The sequence below is a fragment of the Hyaena hyaena genome, unplaced genomic scaffold, assembly GCF_003009895.1.
Source record: "Hyaena hyaena isolate Hyena2069 unplaced genomic scaffold, ASM300989v1 scaffold_188, whole genome shotgun sequence".
In the NCBI taxonomy this organism is placed as follows: Eukaryota; Metazoa; Chordata; class Mammalia; order Carnivora; family Hyaenidae; genus Hyaena; species Hyaena hyaena.
The window spans coordinates 812,216-836,209 of record NW_024080819.1 but is presented as its reverse complement, the minus strand read 5'-3'; the positions used below and the strand labels follow the sequence as shown (position 1 = coordinate 836,209).

At 34.9% G+C, this 23,994-nt stretch overlaps 1 protein-coding gene across 3 annotated transcripts in view; it reads right to left on the bottom strand.

The window, feature by feature from the left end:
• EDIL3 (EGF like repeats and discoidin domains 3) overlaps nucleotides 1-23,994 on the bottom strand; it is a 406,469-nt gene that overhangs the window by 22,187 nt on the left and 360,288 nt on the right. For all 3 annotated transcript variants that reach the window (XM_039241046.1, XM_039241047.1, XM_039241048.1), the window contains one exon: nucleotides 1,488-1,643. In XM_039241046.1, the coding sequence (XP_039096977.1) occupies nucleotides 1,488-1,643 (156 nt within the window). The remainder of the gene's footprint in view (nucleotides 1-1,487; nucleotides 1,644-23,994) is intronic.

Genomic DNA, 23,994 nt, shown 5'->3' with positions numbered 1-23,994 from the left:
AAGTTTAAAAAACTTCATTTTATGGAACATATTTTCATTCTCTATGCATCAAAATGCCTACTGTGAAAAGGTGAAAAGTAGGAACTGAAATAATTATTTGCAATAAATCATGGCAGATATTTATCTACATCCCATAAATACATTTGAGGACAGTTTTACAAAAAAAAAACCCTATATCCACTGAATCTAAGATGCTATTGATTAGAAAACATGCCATTATTTTATGTTCCTCTAGAAAATAATAAATGCACCCAATTAAATTGTGACATCGTAAGATACACCAAATTTCTGAGATATTAAAACGTAGAATGTGTGTGTGTTCTGAGACATTAAATGTATCTCTCGATGCTAAATGGGTGTGTGCTGAGATGTTAAAAGGTAAATAGGTATGGATTTTATAATCTAAACCTAAAGACATGTCATCCCTGAAAGGAATTTTATATGAAGTGAATTCAGACTCTGTTGACTCACTGAAATAGCCACCTAGGCTTAGTATTTCTGGGAAAATTTATAAATTCTCTGCCTTCAATTTTTGAAAAAAACGATAACAACGAGGTATTTCCAACTGTCTACTGATTAATAGTATACCAGGGAATAAAAGGGCTACATAAAATGGAAAAAGTCATTATGAAATCAGAAATACTTAACTATTTTATTTCCTCACAAAACTTTGAAATAAGAAGTTTGTTTCTGTTGATGTTTTAGAAAGCTAGAGTTCTTAGCACAAACATTCCAAGCAATGAATGAGTTTCAGTGTCACTGGCCCAACTGAGGCTACATTTTAATATCTGATCCAATTAGTTATTGATATGAACCCAGAGCACTTCCATTAACCAAGGCCCCAGACAAATTCAGACCAGGAGATACTATAGAAAGATATTTAGAATGGCAAGAAGTTTTAGAAAAACAGTTACAAAAAGTATAGTGCAGAATTGGGTGTTGCAATAATATACATCTTCTATTATAATAAAACAGCTTACATAGGTTAAAAAAACTAAACAAACCTATGAATTAAAACACAATGAAGGAAACTGAGCAGAGAAACATCTTATAGTTTAATTTTGACAAAACACTGTAATACGCAAAATTTGCTCACTCTAAAATTCCTAATTGTGAAAACAATCAAGGAAATACATAATTGAAAAATCTTCTAATTTTTAAAACATTTTTTGCCAAAGTACATTTTTTCTAATACCAGTAATGTTTTTTAATAGTAAAGTTAATAGTGACAAGTATTCAGACAATAGCTATTTATATACGCTTTAAGATAAATTACTCAAGCTTCTATTAGGTTTATAAAATATAAACCTTTTACTTAGCTGGATCTTAGAGAATTGATAATATGGAAAATGTTAGAATTTATTTAACATACAGGTTCAGTGGATATAGCCATTAATTTAAAAAATATGTATAAGAAGTTCATTCAGTCAAACTCACATAGAGTTTGGTCCTTCTCTTTGCATGTTATAACCACCTGGATCACTTACCTTATCTTTTCTTTGCTTTTCATCCTGGTATACAGTCCAGTGTTCTCCATCATTGCTGTATGCGAGTTTGTAGGAACCTACGAACTGTACGTGACCAAAATCTTTAGCTCCTTGTGTAATGATGCCAGTCACTTTGGTAGGGACCAGAAGGTCCACCTACAAAAAGGAAAAGACATAGTTTAAATGCCACAGTAGAGTCCACGATATATGTGCAAGTACTTGAATTCAGGAGGTTAAGTAACATACATGCTAAAGCCAAAGATGCACTGATTATTTGTATTTTGAAACTGATGACTGAGCCTGTTATTGGCTAATAATTTTGATTTTGCCACTGGAGAAACTTAGTTGAAAGCCTGAATAACTATTGTGACCATTTTAAAATAAAATGATGGTCATTTCAGTCTACTAATTAATTTTACATTAAACCAATTCATCTAGCTTTGTAGTTTCATGCAACTGAGATTGTACAGGGCTAGCAAGGTTGACCTTGAGACAATTATCTTCCAGGGGTTGTGCTTATAATTCAGTTTGCTGACTTTACTGGTCATTTCAATTTTAATAAAATCAAACTGTAGTTATGTACATATTAGGAGTAAAAATAGTATTATATGTACCACAGTTAAACATGAAATAAAAAGTCAACATTATTTCCATGAGGTTTAATCAGCTCAGGATATATAGTGAAATAATAGTAAGCACTGTACAATGAAAATCTCATTCAGAAAATTATAATCCTAAAAATGTTGAGGACGAATTTGGGCATTCTTCAAAAAATGAAGGATTAAAGTATGCATCCATGACTTGTGGGATCTGTGCTCATGGTGCATTTGTTCCTACAAAATACATACTTATAAAAGCATAACATCCACGGAGAATCAGCAAGCATTAAATTAATCAAGATGTGATGGAAATGCAAAAGATAGCATTGACTTTCATGAAAAAGAACACATAACATTGTATAATTTAGTATAATTCTTCTTCTCTAATTCATGAGGCTTTTCTTATATCTTATTATGCTAATTAAAAAATATATAGTAATCTTGTTTTCCAAATGGACAATTCTTGTAAGAGCTTTACCCTTAGGTTTATTAATGCTCCTTGATCTACAGCTTCCGCTCTCCTTCCACAATAGAGACCTACTTCCTCCTACTTCCTATGACTAAGTGCCCTGCTTACATCCTTGATCTTATCATCTTTCACTGTCATGATCCCATGTGTGACCTTGGTGGCTTTCAACCACCATGATGTTTTGTTTCTATTTCAGGTTCTTCATCCTGTGAGATGTATGTAGCCACAAATAGACAGCCATGGGTCAGGCATAGTCCATGAATGAAAAGAGAGAGCCAGGGTGAATGTGTTGAACAGACCATATTTAGTGACTGTATTTAGATGCTTTTCAATAAAGATATGAAAAAGTTCCCAATGTTTCATAGCCTAGGAATATTTCTTTAAAAATTCATAGGGGATTTGACCACTTTTTGGGACATTGTTTAATTAAAGACATTAGACTCAAATTGGGCAATAGATTAAGACCAAAAACTACCTTTAATGCTTTATTAAAATATTTTAGAAAGTTTATTATAACTAGAAAATATTTTTGTTCTGCAAATTTCGTAAGATGTATTATAGCATCTAAAATATCTATCCTGCAGCAAAGCAAGGTGGCAAAATTATAATACCTGGGAAGGAAACTGTTGTTGTCCCATCCACACCATGCTAAGTGCTTTCTTGTGTGTCCTCAGTGAATCCTCTCTACAGCCCTGTACAGTACTTTTGAGATGAGGGAACAGAGCCTAATATATCATGATGTGTGATCCAAAGATAGAGAGTGAGTAAAGGGAGGGTCTTAGATTCAAATTCATCTTTCTGATTCAAAGTTCCACCATACATAAAAATTCTCACTCAGTGATTTCTTTCTATTCTTTGTGATTTTTTTCAGAAATTTCTGAGGAATCTCAAAGCTTCCTCACCACACTCATTAAACTTACAGCATCACTAAGCTCTAAACCCAAATAATCCTGGATTTACAATATTAGAAGAGCTAGCACAGATGTAGGGCTAGAAGCCACAAACCATGAGATCATAACCTGAGCTGAAATCAAGAGTTGGATGCTTAACTGTCCGAGCCACTCAGATGCCCCAGAAGAGCCCTGTGTTTTAAGATGAATTTCCTCTCTGTTCTTCACCTGTCCAGCCTTAAAAATATGGATTGCTTTTGTTGTCCTAAATCCAAATCTAATTGTGCAGACACCTAGGCATCACCACTGGTCTTCAAAATGCTCTTAATGTTCCTGACACTCAATTAAATGGGCAAAAAAAATCTTACAATACTCTGACTCACTGTGTTGTTGGCAAGTCTATAAACACACAGGAACTCAAACTGTCACCAAGAATACGAACACTTCCAAGGCTTGATTCTACAGTCTTTAAACTTCTATGAGTGTTTAGCTACGATGACGCAATGAAGAGTCTTATAGCATATCTTTTTCAGTGGTATTTCTTAAAGTCAGCTGGGTTTCCTGCTGGGTGGAGATGTTTTCCCCTGAAGCTGTGTGTCTTGGCTCTTTCTAACAGATATGTTTGTCTCCCTCTCTAACTGCTCCCCTTCTCCAGCCTTTTTTTTTTTTTGATCTAGAGATGTTTTTCTTTTTTGTTCCAGTTAAGTCAACTTCTCTACTTAAATAGTCAGCAATCTGTTTCAAGCTGGATTTTGTCCTAAAATTTGCTGCATTAAACTAGACTGCTAGGCCTAAGCAAACCTTCTTTAATGTAAAAATAATCAGCCTCCTGCACTTAACATGACAGTGCTGCAATGGGGCATGTGCAGATCTCACTTTGAAACACACTCACAGACATGTCACCCTCATGTTCAGCATGCAGGCTGATCTATGCTCACCCTTGGCTCATGAGCACTTTGCCCTCTTAGAGATCTTCTGAGTTAAAGTTGAAATGCTAGACAAAATGTCTTCAGCTGTTTTAGATAGACTCTCACCTCCCGAGGTTTGGCTCAAATATAGCAGGTTATTTAGGGCACTGAACTGGCATATGGGTAGACATTTGGCTTAGTGCTATGCTCTTCATGTCTGGATCTGAATTAAAAGTGCCTTAAATGTAACAGTCCCTCAATAAAAGGTTTGCTGGGTTGAGCTAAAACTACTTCCTAAATATGTTCCATGGACAACAACCAACCATGTCTAATGAGACCGCAAAGTACCATAGCAGAAAATGCCAAGAGTCTTTCTCTTGCTTCGCTACATAGGATAACAGCATGGGTCAAGGAAATATAGTATCACAGTGGCACCGACCAATTTTTTCTGGGAAGACAACTAGTTAAAAATACTCTCCGATCTTATTCTAAGAGGCAGTCTGTTGTAGAGAAGCTAGATGGTCTGAATTCCCCCAAATGGCTCTGCCCTCACTAGCTATGTGCCCTTGGGAAAACTACTTTATTTCTCTACATCTCAATGTCCTTATATGAAAAATGAAGATAACAATCTTTATAGGATTTTATGAGGATTAGATGAGTCAATATTTACTAAGTTTGTAAAACAACATATAAAATAGATTAAGGACTATATTAGAATCTGATAACAATGAAATAATAAATAAATCTGAGGAAACAATCTATTATCAGTCTCAGCATGTTATTAGAAGAATAAATATAGAAACAGAGAAAGGAGGTGGTTAGATCGTCCTACAAGCAACTTCTGGAACATAGTATATTTGGATACCTTATTACAAAGATAGTAATTTCAGCTTCACTTAAAATAGAGAAAATGTGAAGCAACTGAAATTTCTATTTATGGGTGAAATGTTTTACTAAGAGTAATATAATTTTATGGAATATTATACATCCTCATTTGAATACTAAGATTAATTACTATAGGGAAATGGTTACAAAATAATACTAAAAGAGAGAATTAGATTCCAAATTATAGTGAGTGATTTATTTTCCGTTAATTATATGGGTAAAAAATGAGGCATGCATATATAGAGAGGCTTAAATGGCACAGAAGTAAAGAAAAAAGTATTGCATGAGAGTTATATTGGAATGTAACTCTTCTGTTGTAAAACATCCTGAAATATTTTAGTGAAGCATAAATATTTTTAGAGTATCTAGCTTAGGAAAATTGTAGAAAAACTAGGCATTTGTTTGAGAAAGGTCAAGATAAATGGCATTTCAGATATCTGCATAACAGCTTGACAGATGGTTCCCTGGAAGAACACACTAGGAAAGTCAGTGGATTTTCACAGAGAAGTTCTTAAAGGCGTGAGGAAAATGAAAAGTGCTACAGATAAACAAGTGTGCAAGAAAAGTGAATAAAAGGACCAAAGTGATCTATAACATAAATATACAACACAGCTGCATCTAAAATGCTCCAGTTTGTCTTTATATCAGTTATTTTGAATCACATATTTTATAATTTCACAGAGCTTTGTAAAATTAACTCATTAAACAGAGATAACTTTGAAGCTAATATAATCACATAGCATTTAAAAATGAGCAAATTATGGCAATTATGGGCAAAATGTTCAGAAAGCATTTTGGTTTCAATAAAGAATTTTTAACCATAATATTACATAAAACAATTGTATACAACTCTAGCTATATTGAAGGCATACAATTAATTGTACTTGGTATTTGAACAATATTACTGGTTATCAGATGTTGGCAAGACTTCAGTCCATATTTTCAGGCCAACTAATTAATGTGATCAACTTATTAAGAAATATTATCCAGCTCTAATATCTGATATGATCTAGTACCTCTAAGGTTATAGATTCAGATTCCTTAAAATACTATATACTGTAGATTCATCTCACCACTCATTTTTTTTCTCCTTCTTTTATTGAGAAAGTGCAAGTTTCTAATAATATTTTTAAATATTTAATATAGCAATTACTTTGTCCATATTAAACTCAACAGCTATGAACACAAATAGAAAAAATTATACCATAAAATAACCTTTCAAAGGATAGAGGGACTTTTCTGTTTTATTGGTGTCTTATATAGCAGGCCCTTTACATGTAAAACCATGTATAACACATGTATGGTGCATACAGAAGCTTTCTAAGCTTTGGTGATCACTCAGAAGTGTGTTTTGCAGGACACCTGGCATATAGCAGACATTCCAAATATCCAGGCATCATCTTCCCTGGACTTAAAATTGAGATAATTCTATGCTTAACAATTACATGAAATTATAACATGAATAATGCTATATGCCAACCTGAGGTACACCCCATGATTGCTGTCAGTTCCTGATTACTTTTTTTTAAATGTTTATTTATTTTTGAGAGAGAGAGAAAGAGAATATGAGCCGAGAGGGGCAGAGAGAGAGAAAGAGAGATAGAGACAGAGACAGAGAGACAGAGGATATGAAGCAGGCTGTGGGATGACAGGAGAGAATCTTGTGCAGGGCTTGAACTCATGAACCATGAGATCACAGCCTGAGCTGAGGTTGGATGTTTAACTGACAGAGCCACCCAGGTGCCCTGCATGACTGCTAACTTTAAAAATTTTTTTAAATGTTTATTTATTTTTGAGACAGAGACAGAAAGAGTGCAAGCAGGGGAAGGGGAGAGGGAGAGGGATACGGAGACACAGAATCTGAAGCAGGCTCCAGGCTCTGAGCCATTAGCACAGAGCCCGACACAGGACTCGAACTCACTAGCCCTGAGATCATGACCGGAGCTGAAGTTGGACACTCAACCAACTGAGCCTCCCAGGTGCCCCGACTACTAACTTTTTTTAAAAAGTTCATCTAGAATCATGCAAGTAGTTCAACTGCATAATTTAGCTGAGAGTGTGAGATGGCATGATAACTATGTACAATTCATATTTAATATTTTCATTTAATAATCTTTCTCATTATGAAAATAGTATAGGCTATGAAGAAAAACTGAGAAATACATAAAGTATAGAAAAAACTCTGTCTCACTATCAGATACAATCAATGCTTTTATTCTCTCTAAACATGGGTTTTAGACAAATTTGTTGTACTTGGCATTTACAAGTGTTGGTTGCACTTTCTGGATTTGCAGGTCAATTAGTTTATTCTTTTTCCCCCTTAATATTACATTAGTAATTTCTATGTCAATAAACTATTTTTAAGACTTTTTTTTGCCATAACAAACCATGTTAAAGATTTATCACAATCATTTATTTACTATAAAACATTTACTCCTCTCTATACCTTGATTTTTTCAATTAAAATTAATACTCTCAAAAAATCCAAGTCCTTTCAGTTGACCATATGTCTCATTTACAAATGATAAATTCATAGAATTAAGGTTATTCAGTCAAAGGATATGAAAAGTAGATTCATTTTCTAAAGATAAATAATAAACACTTAATGTGAAATTTCAGATGATGCAAAGAAATAGAGGAATTCAGAAGAAATAACCTACAATACTACTGTAATCTAGAGTTAATTCTTGTGGACCTCTTGATAGTCACTTTTGTAGACATTTCTTATTCCCATATATCTTCATAAAAATAAGTTCACAGCATACATGTTGCTTTATAACTTACATTTTTTCACTTACTGTGAATATTTTACATATAAATAATAGTAATAATGTGTAATGGCTGTATAACTTTCTCTGTTATAGATACATGATAAATATTAAAATAATTTAACCACTCTCCTATTGGTATTCCTTTAACTTGTTTCTAATTTCTTGCCATTAGTAAAAATCTAGAATTAACTCCTATGTTCATATCTTCATTCACTGGGGCAACTATTTCTTATAGGCATAAAAGACCTGCCATTTGAAACGTGATATGCATTGTTTCCTTTGTCTCCAGAAAAATTATACACTTGCATCTAGAGTATAGGATAATTTTTTCTCTACATACTCACCAATCTCATGCTTTGTAAAATGTTACATTTATGACAATTTTAAAATTGGCTTTTTTACATTTAATGTACATAAATAGCAACAAATGGAATTTAGTTTACATTCTCTTAATAGGGTTTAGTCTCACTAATAATATATACAGATAGTTTCTTTAATGTCCTTTATTAGCTGTTGGAAATTTTCTTATCAGTTTTAAGAATTATGGACTTACGTAGCCTCAGTATGGGCTTCTGTTATATTTATTGCCTTTTTTCCTAATTTTGTGTCATTTAATTTTATATTTTACACACAGATTTTTAGTTTTCTTGTACTCAAATCTGTCAATCACTCCTTTTGTGTTAGCATGTTTTTATATGTTTAAAAAGATTGTTCACTAAATCAGTTAAATATGATCTACATGTTTACCTATAATTTCTTATGGGTTTCATTTTATTTTTTTTTCTTTCAACATTTAAACCATCTTGACTTTATGGATATATATGATATGACATCCTTTTTTATAAGAATGTAATTTTCTCAACACTTTTCCTCAAATAATCCATTTTTTTCCCTCCCTCTACCTAGATGATAGTTACAAGGTTTGCTCTTTATTGTGAAATTAACACTACGAATCATGGGCATCACCATCACATACCAGGATATCTTGGTGACAGAGTTTTTATTGCTTTTGGATAGAATCAGGTAGGTCCATTCAAGATGTAGACTAGTTTCTGAGGGAGGGAGATGCGGTCAAATGGTTTTCTTGTTTTATAGTTTAAATTGTTGTTTCTGCTTCTTTTGCTGTCTTCCACTAGAAGGCCAGTTATCCAAAGGCTAGCTCTTTACTTCTGATATTTCTTATTTATGTTCTTTTCTCACTCATAATTTTCATTTTTTATTATTCCCATTCTGTCCTCAATGTTATGGATTTTATTTTTGATAATGCAATTTCTACTGCTAAATTTTAAATTTTTCTTGAAACACATTATTATTAGGATACCTCCCTCATCATCTCAGGATTCATTTTATCCTTGCTAGTATTCACAGAGCAATTATTTTGTACTTTCTATACATTCTAGTAATCTGCTGTTCTGGTAGGAAATTTTCTACTTTCATGATTTTTCTTCATGCCTTTAGAATAATTTCTATCCCTTTGTTTTTCTACAAATTGAAAAATAAGCCCCATATCATTTTATTTTCCTTTACTTGAACAGAGAGAGAGGAAAGTCCTGATGCCAATACACTAGTCACCTTGGCCCCTCACCATCTATTAGGCAGTTGCAAGAATTCTCTTTCTGACCTTCAGATGTCAATACTGCCTCAGGCCTTTTCACCCATGCCCAGCAGACATTTAGGCTGAACAGCTTAGCTAGTCTGAAGGACAAGCCTCTCTACTCTTGCTGTTTTTCCTCTGAATATTTTAAGGATAATGTATTTTCTTGATAATACAAAATCCAAAGCATTCTCTTGTCAAATATAAGATCCCAGGCACAAGCAACTCAATCTCTTTTGTTCATCTTGCACCTGGCACATAGTAGGTATTTTAATAAATACATACTGAATGAATGGTTTTATAGTTTACAATTCAGTGAGCCAACATGTAGCCAACATATATTCTACTCCACCTAGCCAGGTTTGTATTATGAGGCTTATGTGTGTGATGGGACATTAGGAGGGAGACCAGTGGTCACAGCATATAGTTTCTGCTGGTATTAAAGTGATGGTTGGGCTCTCCAGACCTCAAGGCAGACTCTGGGTCTTGGCCACCACTGTTCTGAGTTAGATGTTGGAATCCACACACTCTAGGTACAAGGGATTCAGCCCAGGGGCCTGGAAAATCACTGAATAATATATATTTGTACACACACTTCATAGATGAGGGAAGGAAATCAAAATTTGCAGCAGAAGTTGGGGCGCCTGGGTGGCTCAGTTGGTTGGGCGGCCGACTTTGGCTCAGCTCATGATCTCACAGTTTGTGGGTTTGAGCCCTGCATAGGGCTCTGTGTTGACAGCTAGCTCAGAACCTGGAGCCTGTTTCAGATTCTGTATCTCCCTCTCTCTCTCTCTGACCCTCCCCTGCTCATGGGGTCTCTCTCTCTGTCCCTCAGAAATAAATAAAACATTAAAAAAAAAAGTTGCAGCAGAAGTTGAATGAGTTAATATGATGTAAGCAATTTCCTCATAAGGTCAGTGTAGAAACACTTAAAATCAGGCTTGCTCTCTTAGCTCCAGAAGAAACTTCCAAATGGAGTTTTCAGGAAAATGTGAAAGAAAATTCAACCAGGCTTCACTAAAATTATGTGTAAATGAAAGTCCATTGATTTAAGATTTTCTCCTTCTATCTCAAATAAATTTAAAAGACAAAAACAATCAAATTATATATTACACATTAGGATTAATAAAATATAAAGACTGAATCTAATGCCCTTGTATTGATTTACTTAAATCATGGTATAAAAAGGGAAAACAAGTTGATTTTCTCTTCTTTTTTAATGAGTGACCTTTGTAATATTCTATATAAATTTTATATTTTCAATTATTTTGAAAAAATATTCTCAAACAATTATAGTTAGAAGTAACTAAAATTGACATTAGGTTAACAGGTAAGTTCTTACCTAATTTCTCCAAATCCTATGTCAGAAAGAATAAAATATTTGACAAAAATTATAAAACTTAGAAAATCCTTAGGGACAACAATCATACTTCCCTCACTGTCTTATGGAAAGTGATTTTCTGCTGAGTTCACCAAAAATAAAATCATCCTGAGAGAGTAGAATTAACATATCTTTATTTACCTTTCAAGCTTGATTTTGATTAGGCTGGGAACTTTGACTTATTCCATGAATTAAAATTCAGGGCAATGGCTAATTGAATTAGTCTGCAATTGATAGGGTCATTATTAATTAGTAAGTGGAGACTTAATACAAGACTTTGATCAAAGAGCATAATGATATCCAATAAATATTGTTCAGCTATTTTAATTAGAGCAGTGCCAGAGCCCAAACGCAGTAGAATAATAAAGAAAATTACTAGCAAATGATTTGCATGTAATTTAAAAAAGCACAACACAACTTTTAAATAGGAATTGAGGTAGTTTGTTATTTAAGGCTCTCTGATAGCACCATGAGAGGGGAGCCTAGGTAAGAATTGTGTCAGCATCTTTTCTAAAGCCGAAGATTCACTGAACTGGCAATCAAATTTGCATACACTTCAGTGGCCAGAATTGGGTCGAGTTTTCACTTGGAAAGCCCATGTTGAGTATATTTCTTTGGCAACTACTTTACCGAATATAATTTTTCAAAAGGCACTTGTATTTTGTATAACCATTACATATTTTAGTAATTGACATTTACAAATAAACATCTCTACACAAAATATTGTGTCAATGTGTGAATTTACACAAATCTTGTTTTGTGACCAATACATAAAACTCATGAGAACTCTGAAAATAAAACACCCACAGAGTAAAGTATACCACAAGAGCAAATCACATTGCATATCTTAAATATTATGAGGCCCTTGGAAGGTAGGAAACTTGACAGAAAGCACAACCTATTTTTATGCTCCGTGCTGGCTGGAGGAGCTATGCATTTTAGATTGATATAAAACTTTGCCATTTCCACAATGTATAAATCAACCATAGACTCCTGTGCATGATTTTGTTTCATCAGACCAGGTGAGCCTTAACACCAGATTTTCACCCTTAATTTCACGTATGCACATTATACTTGACTAGATTTTTAGGTTTCGACAACATCCTTGCAAAGAGAACTAGATGTAACTTTCCTCCCTTGTCCTTTGTAAAGGAAGTGGAAAGAGGCATGGCCTCTCAGGAACCAGGCATGAAGTAAATGCTTCAAATTGCTTTGAGAAAATGTACCATCAGGGTCAACAGCTGGAAAATAGCCCGGGTCAGCGTGCTGCTCTGAAGTGATTGGAGGGGAAAGGGAGGGATATGGCTCAGCTGTCTGTGGATTACAGGGTTAAGAGCCACTGACACAGAAAGTGAACTGCCCTGAAGGGTGGCTTTTTAAAAAACATCTTTTGTCCAAAGGATAAAATATACATATAGTATGGATAAAAAGGATACAGATTATTTCCATTCAAACTCATGGTCAGTAACACTGTCAGCATTTTATTTGTGTAAAAAGGATGAGCCTGGCTTTGGTGGACCGGGCAGAGCTATCCAGTCCATCAGGTGACCTGTCACCATACATCATAACTGTAGTTTTAAAGAGCCTCAGTGAAAGCCCTGGTTATAGATTTCCTCACGGACTACCCATAAAACCGATGTGTTTTGTTTACCTATGTTAATAATGGTAAAAATATCTTCTCTATATCCTTCCACTGCTAACTTCCATTTGTTTTGTTACCGGATAGGAATAAGGAGAAGCTGTTGTATTCTTGAAACTCCAGTTCTATCTAGCTTCTCTTTTAGGTCCTAACATTAATTTCCCATTTATCCTCTTTAATATAGTGTCCAAAGTCTTTTGAGGCTATTAAGTGGTAAAACATAGTACTGGGTGCTGGATGCTGGTAAAATCTAAGTATTATTTGAGGAACATATTTTAATTAGGTTTCACAGTGCAATGTGGCCTGGATATACTTATAATAAAGCCCAAATAGGTATATGCCTAACAGTTACAATGTCATGGCTTGAATACAGGTTATATATCTTTCATAAAATATGTTCTTGTTGATTGCATGTGAACAATAAGATGCTAATACTGCCCTTCTTTAAGGAAGTAGCACTATATTTAAGGGACTCTCGTATATTTGCTTGTCTCAGAACAAGAGTTCATTTCTTTGTGCAGTCAGCTCCAAACAATCTCATATTTTAAAAATCACATTCTTTAACTCTAAAACTATTCATGCACTATGTTTTCTATTACTGTAAGATAGCTCATAAAGCACAGTCTTAGATTAGGTATAGAATTAATAAATCACTTGGAACCAACTCATTATATTAAGCTTATTTAATTTTTTTGCATATGTATTCTAGATTCTTAAAACTCTCCAAGTTATAGCTCACTTCACTAAAAGATCACTTACGGATTTAAATGAAGAATTTTTTGAGACACTTCTCACCCTTGCGGCTGAACATCTTTGCAATGACTGTCTCATTTGATATCCCATCTGAGTCTTTAGTCACAAATCTGCTGAAGTTTATTAACATAATTTGCAAAGAAAAAAATCAGAAGTGAAATAAACAGAAAGTAGGGCTATAAGTCCCTCTCATTTTTTATTGTACTTGCGTAAGGGTCCTAAAATTCAAAAAGATATTTTAGTCAAATTCAAACACTGGCTTAAAGAAAACAGGAATCTCGTAGAAATTATTAGATAGAGTGACACTAAACACATAATTTTAGAAAGTTATTTATAATGGAATCCATCAGCAAGTGATAGAAACAGAAACAAAAATAAAATACTGTTCATCTTCATAAATAACTCAAAAAATCTGTCTCAAGATTTGTCTCTTGATCTTGTGGCTAGTTTATTGTAACTAAAGAGGTATTTTGACAGGTCTTGCTCATTACAGAGAATTTGGTACATTTGAAGAAATAATGAAATGTCTGTTAGTTTAGGAAGCTGAATATAAGCTTTGACATATCTATATGTTAAACAGAATCACTGGAGGTCTAACGCAAGTGACTTTTTAAAATCTACCCTTTCAAGACATGTGGGACAGAGGTCACACATATAATTTGCTACCATTTTAATACCCTATATTCTAAAAAATTGTAACCTTGGAATGCATTGTGTCCAATTATTTTGTACAGTAACATTTTCTTTAAAGAGCAACAGCAAATAATATAAATGGGCACAGCAGAGATTATGCTTTAGGAGCAAGAAATGTCATGGTTGTTGGGGAGACTGAAAGGTTAATTATGAAGAAATAATGTATTCTTTTGAAACTTTTTGAACTTTCAGGTCAAAACAACAAATGTGATTGTATTTTCAAGGTGGAAGTAATAATTTAAAATAATCTAACAGTAAAAACTTGTACATTAAGAATATATCTAACATTTCTGCACTGAGAGTGCTTTTTGATATAGCTTTTTTTGTAGATACATTTTATTAGGTTAAGAACTTTCCCATCTAGGGGCGCATGAGTGGCTCAGTCAGTTAAGCATCTGGCTTCGGGTCATGATCTCACAGTTCATGGGTTCAAGTCCCATTTTAGGCTGGGTGTTGACAGCTCAGGACCTGGAGCCTGCTTCTGATCCCATCTCTCCCTCTCTTTCTACCCACCACCCGCTTGCAGTCTGCCTCTCTCTCTCTCAAAAATAAATAAAAATTAAAAAAATTAAAAAACAGAAATTTCTTGTCTATTATTTATTTGTTTCAGAATTTACAAATCATGAATAGGTATTTAACTTTATTAAGTTTTATGGCTGTTTAGATTGAGTTGATCATACGGATTTCTCCTTTAATTAATGAATATGTAACAAATGGCTACAAAACCAACACCCAACCCACACCAGAACTATAACAGTGACAATACCTACGGGGGAATCTTTCCATTATCTTCCTGCTTCTCTTAACCATGGTTACTTAATCTTACCTTTTTTTATTATTTCCTGGGTTTTTGAAACACAGTTTTATTAGACATGAGTGGGCCCCAAAACAATATTTAGTTTTAAGTTCTTTTTAAAAATTATAAAGCGTACCATATAGTAATCTTCTGGGACTTGCTTTTTTTCATTTAATGTTATAGTGCTAAGATTCATCTATATGTTTGTAGTTATATACTTATTTTTACTATTGTGTAATATTCTATGAGTACATACAAAGCAATAAGACCAGTCTATGCCAGGAGTATTTATCCAATTCTAGCTTTTAAAAGTTAGTGCTATGAATCTTCTTGTTCTTATCTCCTACATACATATTCAAACATTTTTTGTAATTATGTACCAAGGAGTGGAAGTTTTTGGTTGTACAGTATGTGAATGTGCAATTCTATAAGACAAGGCCAAAACATTTCCAGAACAATTTTACCAATTTATCCTCCTACCAGCAAGCTATATATATTTTTTACCTTTAATTTCCTATTTTGGTGATTAAGATTAGCAGATTTTCTAAGAAGTTTTTCTAAAGTATGAACACTTTATGAATTTCTGCCATAAATTATTTAGGTAAACCTATTTAAACTCTGATGGAGCCTACTCAGTCACATTCTATCTAGGACTCTTGAATCTCTGTTTAGAAGTGAGATTCTAAATGATTTTCTTTTCTTGTACTTATGCCCATTTTAGGTCCCAGGAAACTACGGTTTCATAAAAGGATTTGGGAAGCCTTTCTCTCTTGTTTTATACAAAACAGTTTGTGTAACTTAGAGGCCAGATGTATTTTGAAAGCCAAAAGTCTGGCTTAAAATCTTTAATGATGGCAGGTCGATTCACGGTTTCTTTTTTCTCTTTCTCTCTTTTGTGTGTCATCTTACCCGACCATATAGGTTTCTATTTTTCTTTGAGTAAATACATTTTGTTGAGTAAATACATTAATATATCTTTTATTATAAACATATACATATATGTAATCATATCCATAACATATATATGTAGTAAATATGGTACAATGTTAACTTTTGTTAAATTTGGGTATTGTACTCTGCACGTGATTGAAATATTTTACAATTTAAAAAAGCACAGTCTATTGTGAACATCTGGAAAGACTTAAGTCGTCTCTGTATCTGTTTTCATTTCTACAGAAGTATGTGAATGTGAGGGAGGGGATGGACCATTTAAAATACAGACTAACTTTCTCCAGTAATACTGACACTATGTCTTTAGTTTTGCAATATAACCTTAGAACACATTAACTCTTAGAATGAAAAGTAACATAATTAGGCAACTTCTGAATGTTAAAAAAAATCTGCTTGCCCAGAATATTGTAGCTCTAGACCTAACGAAAGTAAGAATGCTTAAGTGTTTAAATTCAAAGCTGTTTATTTTTTGGCATTTCACATGTTTAAAAAATTTTTTTAAATGCTTATTTATTTTTGAGACAGCACAAGTGGGGGAGGGGCAGAGAAAGAGGGAGACAGAATCAGAAGCAGGCTCCAGGCTCTGAGCTAGCTGTCAGCACAGAGTCTGATGCGGGGCTGGAACCCACGAACCATGAGATTATGACCTGAGCTGAAGTCGGACGCTTAACTGACAGAGCCACCCAGGTGCCCCTTAAATTTTTTTAAATGTTTGTTTATTTTCGAGAGAGAGAGAGAGGGAGAGAAAGAGAGCCAGAGACAGAGACAGAGAGAGACAGAGGAGAGCAGGGGTCGGGCAGAGAGAGAGGGAGACATTGAATCCAAAGCTGGTTCCAGGCTCCAAGCTGTCAGCACAGAGCCGGAGGTGGATGAATTCAGCAACCTCGAGATCATGACCCGAGCTGAAGTCGGAAGCTTAACCGACTGAGCCACCCAGGCGCCCTCCCTCACATGTCTTCTTTTAAGTACTGCGGCCACACCACTAACACTGAGCCATTCATTTTAAAGAACGACTTTGTTCCGTTAGCTGAACTTATTTTGCATAACTTGTTTTCATATTTCTGAACTTTTGGTGTCTTCTTAATAAAATAACTATGACCAAATCATGTAAACATGAAATAACAATGAAATCTGCAATATTTCATAAATTATATTACCAAACTAAGTTGTATATAGTGACAGAGAGAGAAGTCCTGAGGACACTAAACATAATTATCTTTCATAAATTCTATCATTTTCTTATAAGTTTTATGAAAGATGAATGCTAACTCATGCACCTTAGAGACATTTTTGAAAACCATGCATAACAGTAACAGAATTTTATGAGAGTAATTTATAAAATATTTTTAGACCAGGGCGCCTGGGTGGCTCATTTGGTTTAAGCACTCAGCTCTTGGTTTCGGCTCCGGACATGATCTCACAGTTTGTGAGCTCCAGCCAAATTTCGGGCATGTTGACAGTGCGGAGCCTGCTTGAACTTCTCTCTCCCCCTCTCTCTGCCTCTCTCCCACTCACAAGTGCTCTCTCCCTCTCAAAATAAATAAATTAACTTAAAAAATATTTATCGGCTTCCTAATACACCCCCTCCTCCAGCTTTTCTTATATTTCATGATTCCTACTACAAAACTAGATTCCCAACAAATGTTGTTTCATCACTGAATGGGACCAAAATTAATATGTCAATACATCAAAATTAATAATCCATATTTGTTTTTCATTTGAAATTCAAATGTAAAGGGCTCTAAGCCTTCATTTCAAACTGTAGGTCTATGCGCTGTTTAGCATATTCCTCCATTAGAGTATGTATCACATGTGCTTACAGTAATGTGTTCATGAATAGCTGTTCTCTACTAGATTTTGAGCTCCTTGAGTAATCTAAACATGGTTTAGTGATGTTTGCATGCTCCAGGTTTATTCTAAGGTATGCATATGTTAGGCATCCAGGAATACCTTTACTAGACAGGTGGGTAGATAAGACGGGAAGAGATTGGCTCAGGAACAGAGCTTGTGGGTTGTTTTCAAAGTACAGCAGGGCCAACTTTTTCTGCACAGATAAGTAGCAAGCAAAAGTCATTTGTAAATATCTTAAGAAACGTTTGAGTGAAGAAAATGATTTTCCTGAGAGAAGTTTTAAGGTAGAGTATTAAGAATGTCATGTTTATACTCAATGGCACTGTGAATTTGGCAGCCTTAGGCAGTATAGTATAAACTTTGGCAGAAAAAGATTGAAGTTAACAGCAATGACTTCAATACTTTGTCAGTTATGCAAAATGAGGTAAAGGTCCCTAGATTCAAAGCACGGTAAGAAGAACAAAAAACCCAGGGACAATCTGACAGGTGAAGGACAAGACCTTATTTTTTTTTCCTTTTTTTTTTTTTTTTTGGTACTGTTCACTCAATTTAATCAGAGCTTAAGTCAAGAGAAAGAGTGACAAACTGAAGGCCAATGACAGCCCTCAGGAATAAGAGGGCTTTATCACACTTACATCAGAAATGGGTAGATAAGGAGCTGGGGAAAGAGGAAGAAGCTAGTAGAATACCAGGCCTAATGCCATTTTGTCAAGTAAGTTTCAGAATCAGGAGGCTAAGGGACCAGGAGGGTTTTTGTATTCTCCTGCCAGGGCTAGAAAGGTAGACCATGCAAATCCGAACTCAACACTGGCTGAGGAGGCCAGCCCAGAGGAAGGGCAGACATGGGACAACGAAAAGAGGAGAGGTCAGGCCAGATGGTCCAGAGTATCTTGGGAGACAGGATGTTACAGTTAGCTGATGGAATTTCAGTAACCCAAAAGTGACAAAAGACAGAAGAGCTGCCACAGAAGTTTGCAGACCTGACAAGTCTAGCAAGACATACTGCATATGAAGCAGAGTAAATAAAAGAGGGTATATCAGATGGGGGCTCAAAGGGCTTTGGAGATGGCTGGCAGAAAACAATAGGTAAAATTCCAAACACACAGATAACTCTGTATCTAGGAGCAGAGACGCAGGCATAAGACTATGTCCCCTCAGTGGCTGGATTCTCTTTTCAGGAAATATTGGTGACACTAAATTTGGGAAGGGATGGAATATCATGCAGAGTATCAACTGGGAGGCCAAATAGGGTTGTGGTCCCAAGCTGTCTATGACAACAGAGAAGAAGAGCAGCAATTCTAAGGATGCCTGACTCAGATTTCATATGACAGGGTTTTACATGTGCAGCGTCTTGTGAGAAGATTAACTCCAACGTATAGGACTCTGGAGGATGAAGCTGCAAGTATGGATGGGGTACCCTCAACTGTGGGGGCTGGAAGGATGCCGAGGTCATTATACAGATGAATTCCATCCAGGTCACTGAAGAGCTGGGTGTCCTGAAAAGAGCTGTATCAGAAATCAGCCGCTCTTCCACTTATCCCTGGCATAAAATGCAACCCATTCACACTCTGACAGCTTCTGCCTATGACAGACTAGATAGGACACTGAAAGGAGAGGGTGAAGTTGGTCTTCCCTGCATGGATAATATATCATAGCACTGAGCAAAGATTTCTAAAATTTTAAAATTCCCTTGATTCGCTCTTCAAGCATTCCCTTGATTCTCTCTCCTTTCATCCCAGATTATGTAAAAGGAAGGATGCAGGGGAATGGAGAAAGTTCTTTCTGTTTGGTGTCTGTAGATCCTTCTTTGTGCTAATTGTATAGAATACTCTTTTGCATGCTGATTATTCCAGAAAAAAAAATCAGAAATAAGTATTATTCAAATCTCTCAGGCATTGTCCTAGCTCTCTGTTCTGGCATAATGATCTCTATAGTTAAACATGTCTTGGTATGGCATATCTCCTAGGAAAAATGTAAGATCTTCTTTTGGTTGGACAAAATATTCTCTAAAGACTGTCATATTTTTCCCTTGCTGTTGGTTGTGAATATGAAATGTGGGGTTTTAGTGACAGAATTTAATTGTGGTCTCTGTATGTTGGTGCTGTGCCTAGGAAGCTTTAGGAAATGGATGATTTTTGTATACCAAAGTAATAAATAAAGGCTATACACCCTCTGCTCTAAAATTTCTTGCTTATTCTTGTTCTTGAAATCAATTTTTGATTAAAAAAAAAGAAAAAAAAAGCCCTCCCTTTTTAAAATAAGTAAATTGGTCTTGATTTTATGTCTGCTTGAATTCCTTGCTGATTGTTTTATCTGTTAGACCTGTCTAGAGCTAGGTAAAATTATTTTTAAATTCATTACTTTAAAACCCAGAAAATTAATTCATGCAATTTAAAATCTTTTTTTCATAGCTGTATGAATAGATTTGTATTGTTATGTTAAGTACTACGATCTGACTTGTTTTCAGTCACTTTGGTGTTGGAACTGATGCATGTATAATTTTTAGGGTCAGCTAAGGTTTACAGTGAAAGATAAAATTTCATATTTAAAAGTGTAAGGTTGCAATGCAAAAATAAAAATAAAACCTGGAAACAGGATTAATGCATACTGAGAAAACTGAAGGAGAGGCTAAGTGTTGTGATTTAAAAATAAGTACGTAAAATGTTCAGTACCTCTTCCTTCAATCTAAAACATAAAAAAGGATATAGTTAGCAAACCAGTCCAACAATAAAAAAAATAAAACAGTGGCTTGTATAAAAGAGCTTAGTTACCAAGCACTCCTCAATACTTAAAAAACTTTTTAGATTTTTAAATACTGGTAAAGTTCCAAATAACCAAGACATAGTTTAGATAACCAAGTTTCTTTCATCAGACACTTTATGATGTAGAACTAAAACTATATGATACGGATTTAAATCTTAAATCTGGGAGCACCTGGCTGGCTTACTCAGTACAGCATGTGGCTCTTGATCTTGGTATTGTAAGTTCAAGCCCCACACTGGGTATAGAGATTACTTAAACAAAATCATTTTTAAAAAAATCTTCAATCTGTTGTACATTAGTTTGATAATTTAAAATTACCTCTCTGAACCTCACTTGTAAAATAGTTCAGAAGACTTTTGAGGTGCCTTTCCATTTATAAACCTCTGTAGTTCCCTATGTTACCTGCTAACCAATAAAGCTACCTCTGTTCTATTTGCTTTTTTTCTCTATTTACCCAAACATCAATCTAATATTATTGAGTGCTTGCTAAACACTAGGCCCCCAGTTTACTAAAATCCTCTATGGATCTCCAGTGTCATGGGAGAAGTAGAGTCTTGTATGCACAGATTACAGCACTGAGGAACAACGAACCTACAGGGTGTGGATTTCTATCAGAGCCCAGGTGACCCTGGATGGTGAAGGATTAGTAGGAGCTGAATGAGAGGGAAGGGCATTCTAGACCAGGTGAAATGCACTTGCAAGTGTACATATCTTGAAAGAGCTTTCCGTGTTTGGATAAGGAGAATCTCCTTGTGGCTGGAATAAAGGCCAGAAGAACTATAGGGAGAGGAAGCTGGAATGGAAGATTTGAACTAATTTGTGAAGATCTTGTCTTAGTCACTAGCCACAATAAGTAAATGAAGAAATTTACAGCATAAGGAATTTAGATTTTAACTTACATGTGCTATTTTGAAAGTAAAGTAAATAGGTTGTCATTATGTACTCCACTTGAATAAATCCTTTCTAGATTTTTGGTTCTTTGTAAAATGCCTCGGCCTCCTCTTCAATACTATGTTTCTGTTTGTCAGTCTTCTTGTTTATTTCTAAATGTGGGCAGTCCCTGGCTATCAATGTTTATATAGACCATTCCATTCACAAATGGCTTAGTTTCTTCTTGTTTTGGTCTCCAGTAACGTAAAAGTCTATTAGCAATATATATAATTTGTGAGTCCAGTGAGCACCTCAGCAGCAATGTATACCTTTTTGAAAAGGAGCATGTATTAACACAGTATGATGTAAAGCTAACTCTTTTTGACTTTTCCAGACTACCAAACAGTATTCCATCCTTAATTTCTGGTGACATTAGCATGCTGACTTTCTAATGTTTACTATTTGTCAAACTACATAGCCAAGTTTTTGCCTAGGGAGAAATATCCTACATCACCTTTTAGGTGTGCTAGAAAAAAACAGCTGCTAAAAATCAATTTTCCATTTCTTAAAAGTGCAGATGCTTTGTGTATCTGCAGCTTTTACTTCAAAGCATTTGCTTTTTACAGCTTAATCTTTTAAATGGTCACTACAACTTTGCCTCATTATCCCTATATATATATATATATATATATATATATGGATGCAGACTCATCACTTGTGTCCAAACCTCTGCATTTTTGTTATAATTTCTGAGGAAGAATGATTACATAGACGACTAAGAGTCTGAAAGGGATAAAGTCACAAATTCTTTTGAACATTTCTTTGGGTTAAACTTTTGTTTTATAGGGAACTTGTGATGAGGAAGCAGAAGGCAAGCTGCGGGCAAAGCACAAGTTAGTACCTCCACACATACTCCAGGTGGGATGTGTGTGACATTCCTCAGGCATTCCTGGGTGCCCAAGAACAAAGGAAAGGATGGAAAACAAATGGTTAAACTGATAGAGTCTCCATCAGTTTACAAATATCTTAGTAACCTTTTAAGAAAAGGGCAATATTATCAATAGCCTAAGGTCCAGGAACTCCTTCTGCCTTAATGTTAATGCTTTGCTAGAGGGAAAAATAACCTTAGCTTGACAATAGCTAGGCCTCCAGTAATTTGTGAGTCTTCTTTAGCATATGGAAATCCCATGGAGGAACATCCTCTTGACTTTACCTTCCCCAACTCCATAAATATATAACCAGTCACTCTTCACAACCCCAGTGCAGCTCTTTCTGCCTATAGGTTCTGTTCCCATGCTTTAATAAAATTTCCTTTTTTACACCAAGGACATCTTCAAGAATTCATTCTTGGCCATTGGCTCTGAATACCCCACCACTCCCAAACCTCATCAACTAGGTGGCTTAGTCAGTTAAGTCTGACTCTTGACTTTGAGTTGGTCATGATCTCACAGTTTGTGAGTTCGAGCCCTACATTGGGTTCTGTGCTGATAGTACAGAGCTTGCTTGGGATTCTCTATTTCTCCTCTCTCTGCCCTTCCCTTGCTTGCTTGCTTTCTCTTTCTCTCTCTCAAAAATAAATAAACTTAAAAAAATAAAAAATATTTTACAGATAGTATCAGGAAATATATATCCAGATAGCAACATATATATCACAGCTATATATTATATATAACAATTAACCACGTATACAGTTTATTAAGAAAAATCTCAAATAACATTTGTTATAATTGATATGTACCAGAAAGCAAAATGGAACCTGGGCTGGAGCACCAAACTGGAAGACAGTGAACATTTCTAGTGCTCTCTTAAATGTGGTATGGTCTTCTGATTATGCGAGATATACTTCTCTGCAACTTCCTTTTTCCCCATTGAAAATGACCCTCCTCGTTCAGATAATAACACTGCAAATTCACACTAAAATTGATTGGAGAGATATCTGTGTAAGTTCTTTCTCATATGTGAGGAGAAAAGTAATGAGAGCATTAAGGCAGCCAAAATCAACACATCTGTGTGTTGATATTTCAAGTGATTTATGTGCTTATCAGATGACTCAATAAAATGATGCATAATTACCAAATCTACTGACACATAAAATAACGAACCTTATTTTTCTGACTCAGGAAACTTCTATTTTAAAAGTGAATAAAATTCAGTGAGTTTTTTTTTATTTATTAAATTTAAACACCTTTTCCTCTGAAAGTAAAAGAAAATGATCAATTAAAACTATTTGCCATAACAACAAGAGGAAAGCAATTCTTTAATGTTTCCATCTTGATTGGGTGTTTGTCCCATTTTCCACAGTGGTCATCTGGCCAGGAGGCACGTGGAAAAGCTCTCTCTGTAGTGCTGCCAGCCTGGACTAAGTAGGACTTCAGTCATGTTTTGTCAATGTACCCCTAGACAGACAATTGTATATCTTTTCTGAGACTGCTTCCTGTCCTATAAAGTGAGGTTCTGACCCCCTTATATAATTGTTCTGAGGATCAAATGAGATAGGAAAATGTTGCTTTGAAGGTAAAATGCTATACCAAAATATATTTAAAAAATAGTTTTCCTTTATATTTAATAAAAAACAGGTTTGTTCCTAAAGAGCAATATAAGCTGAGTTTCCTAGAAATAAATGACACCAATTTAAAGTCCAACATAATGATTCAATGAAAAGCAGTAGCAACTCTGTGATGACCACCACGAATG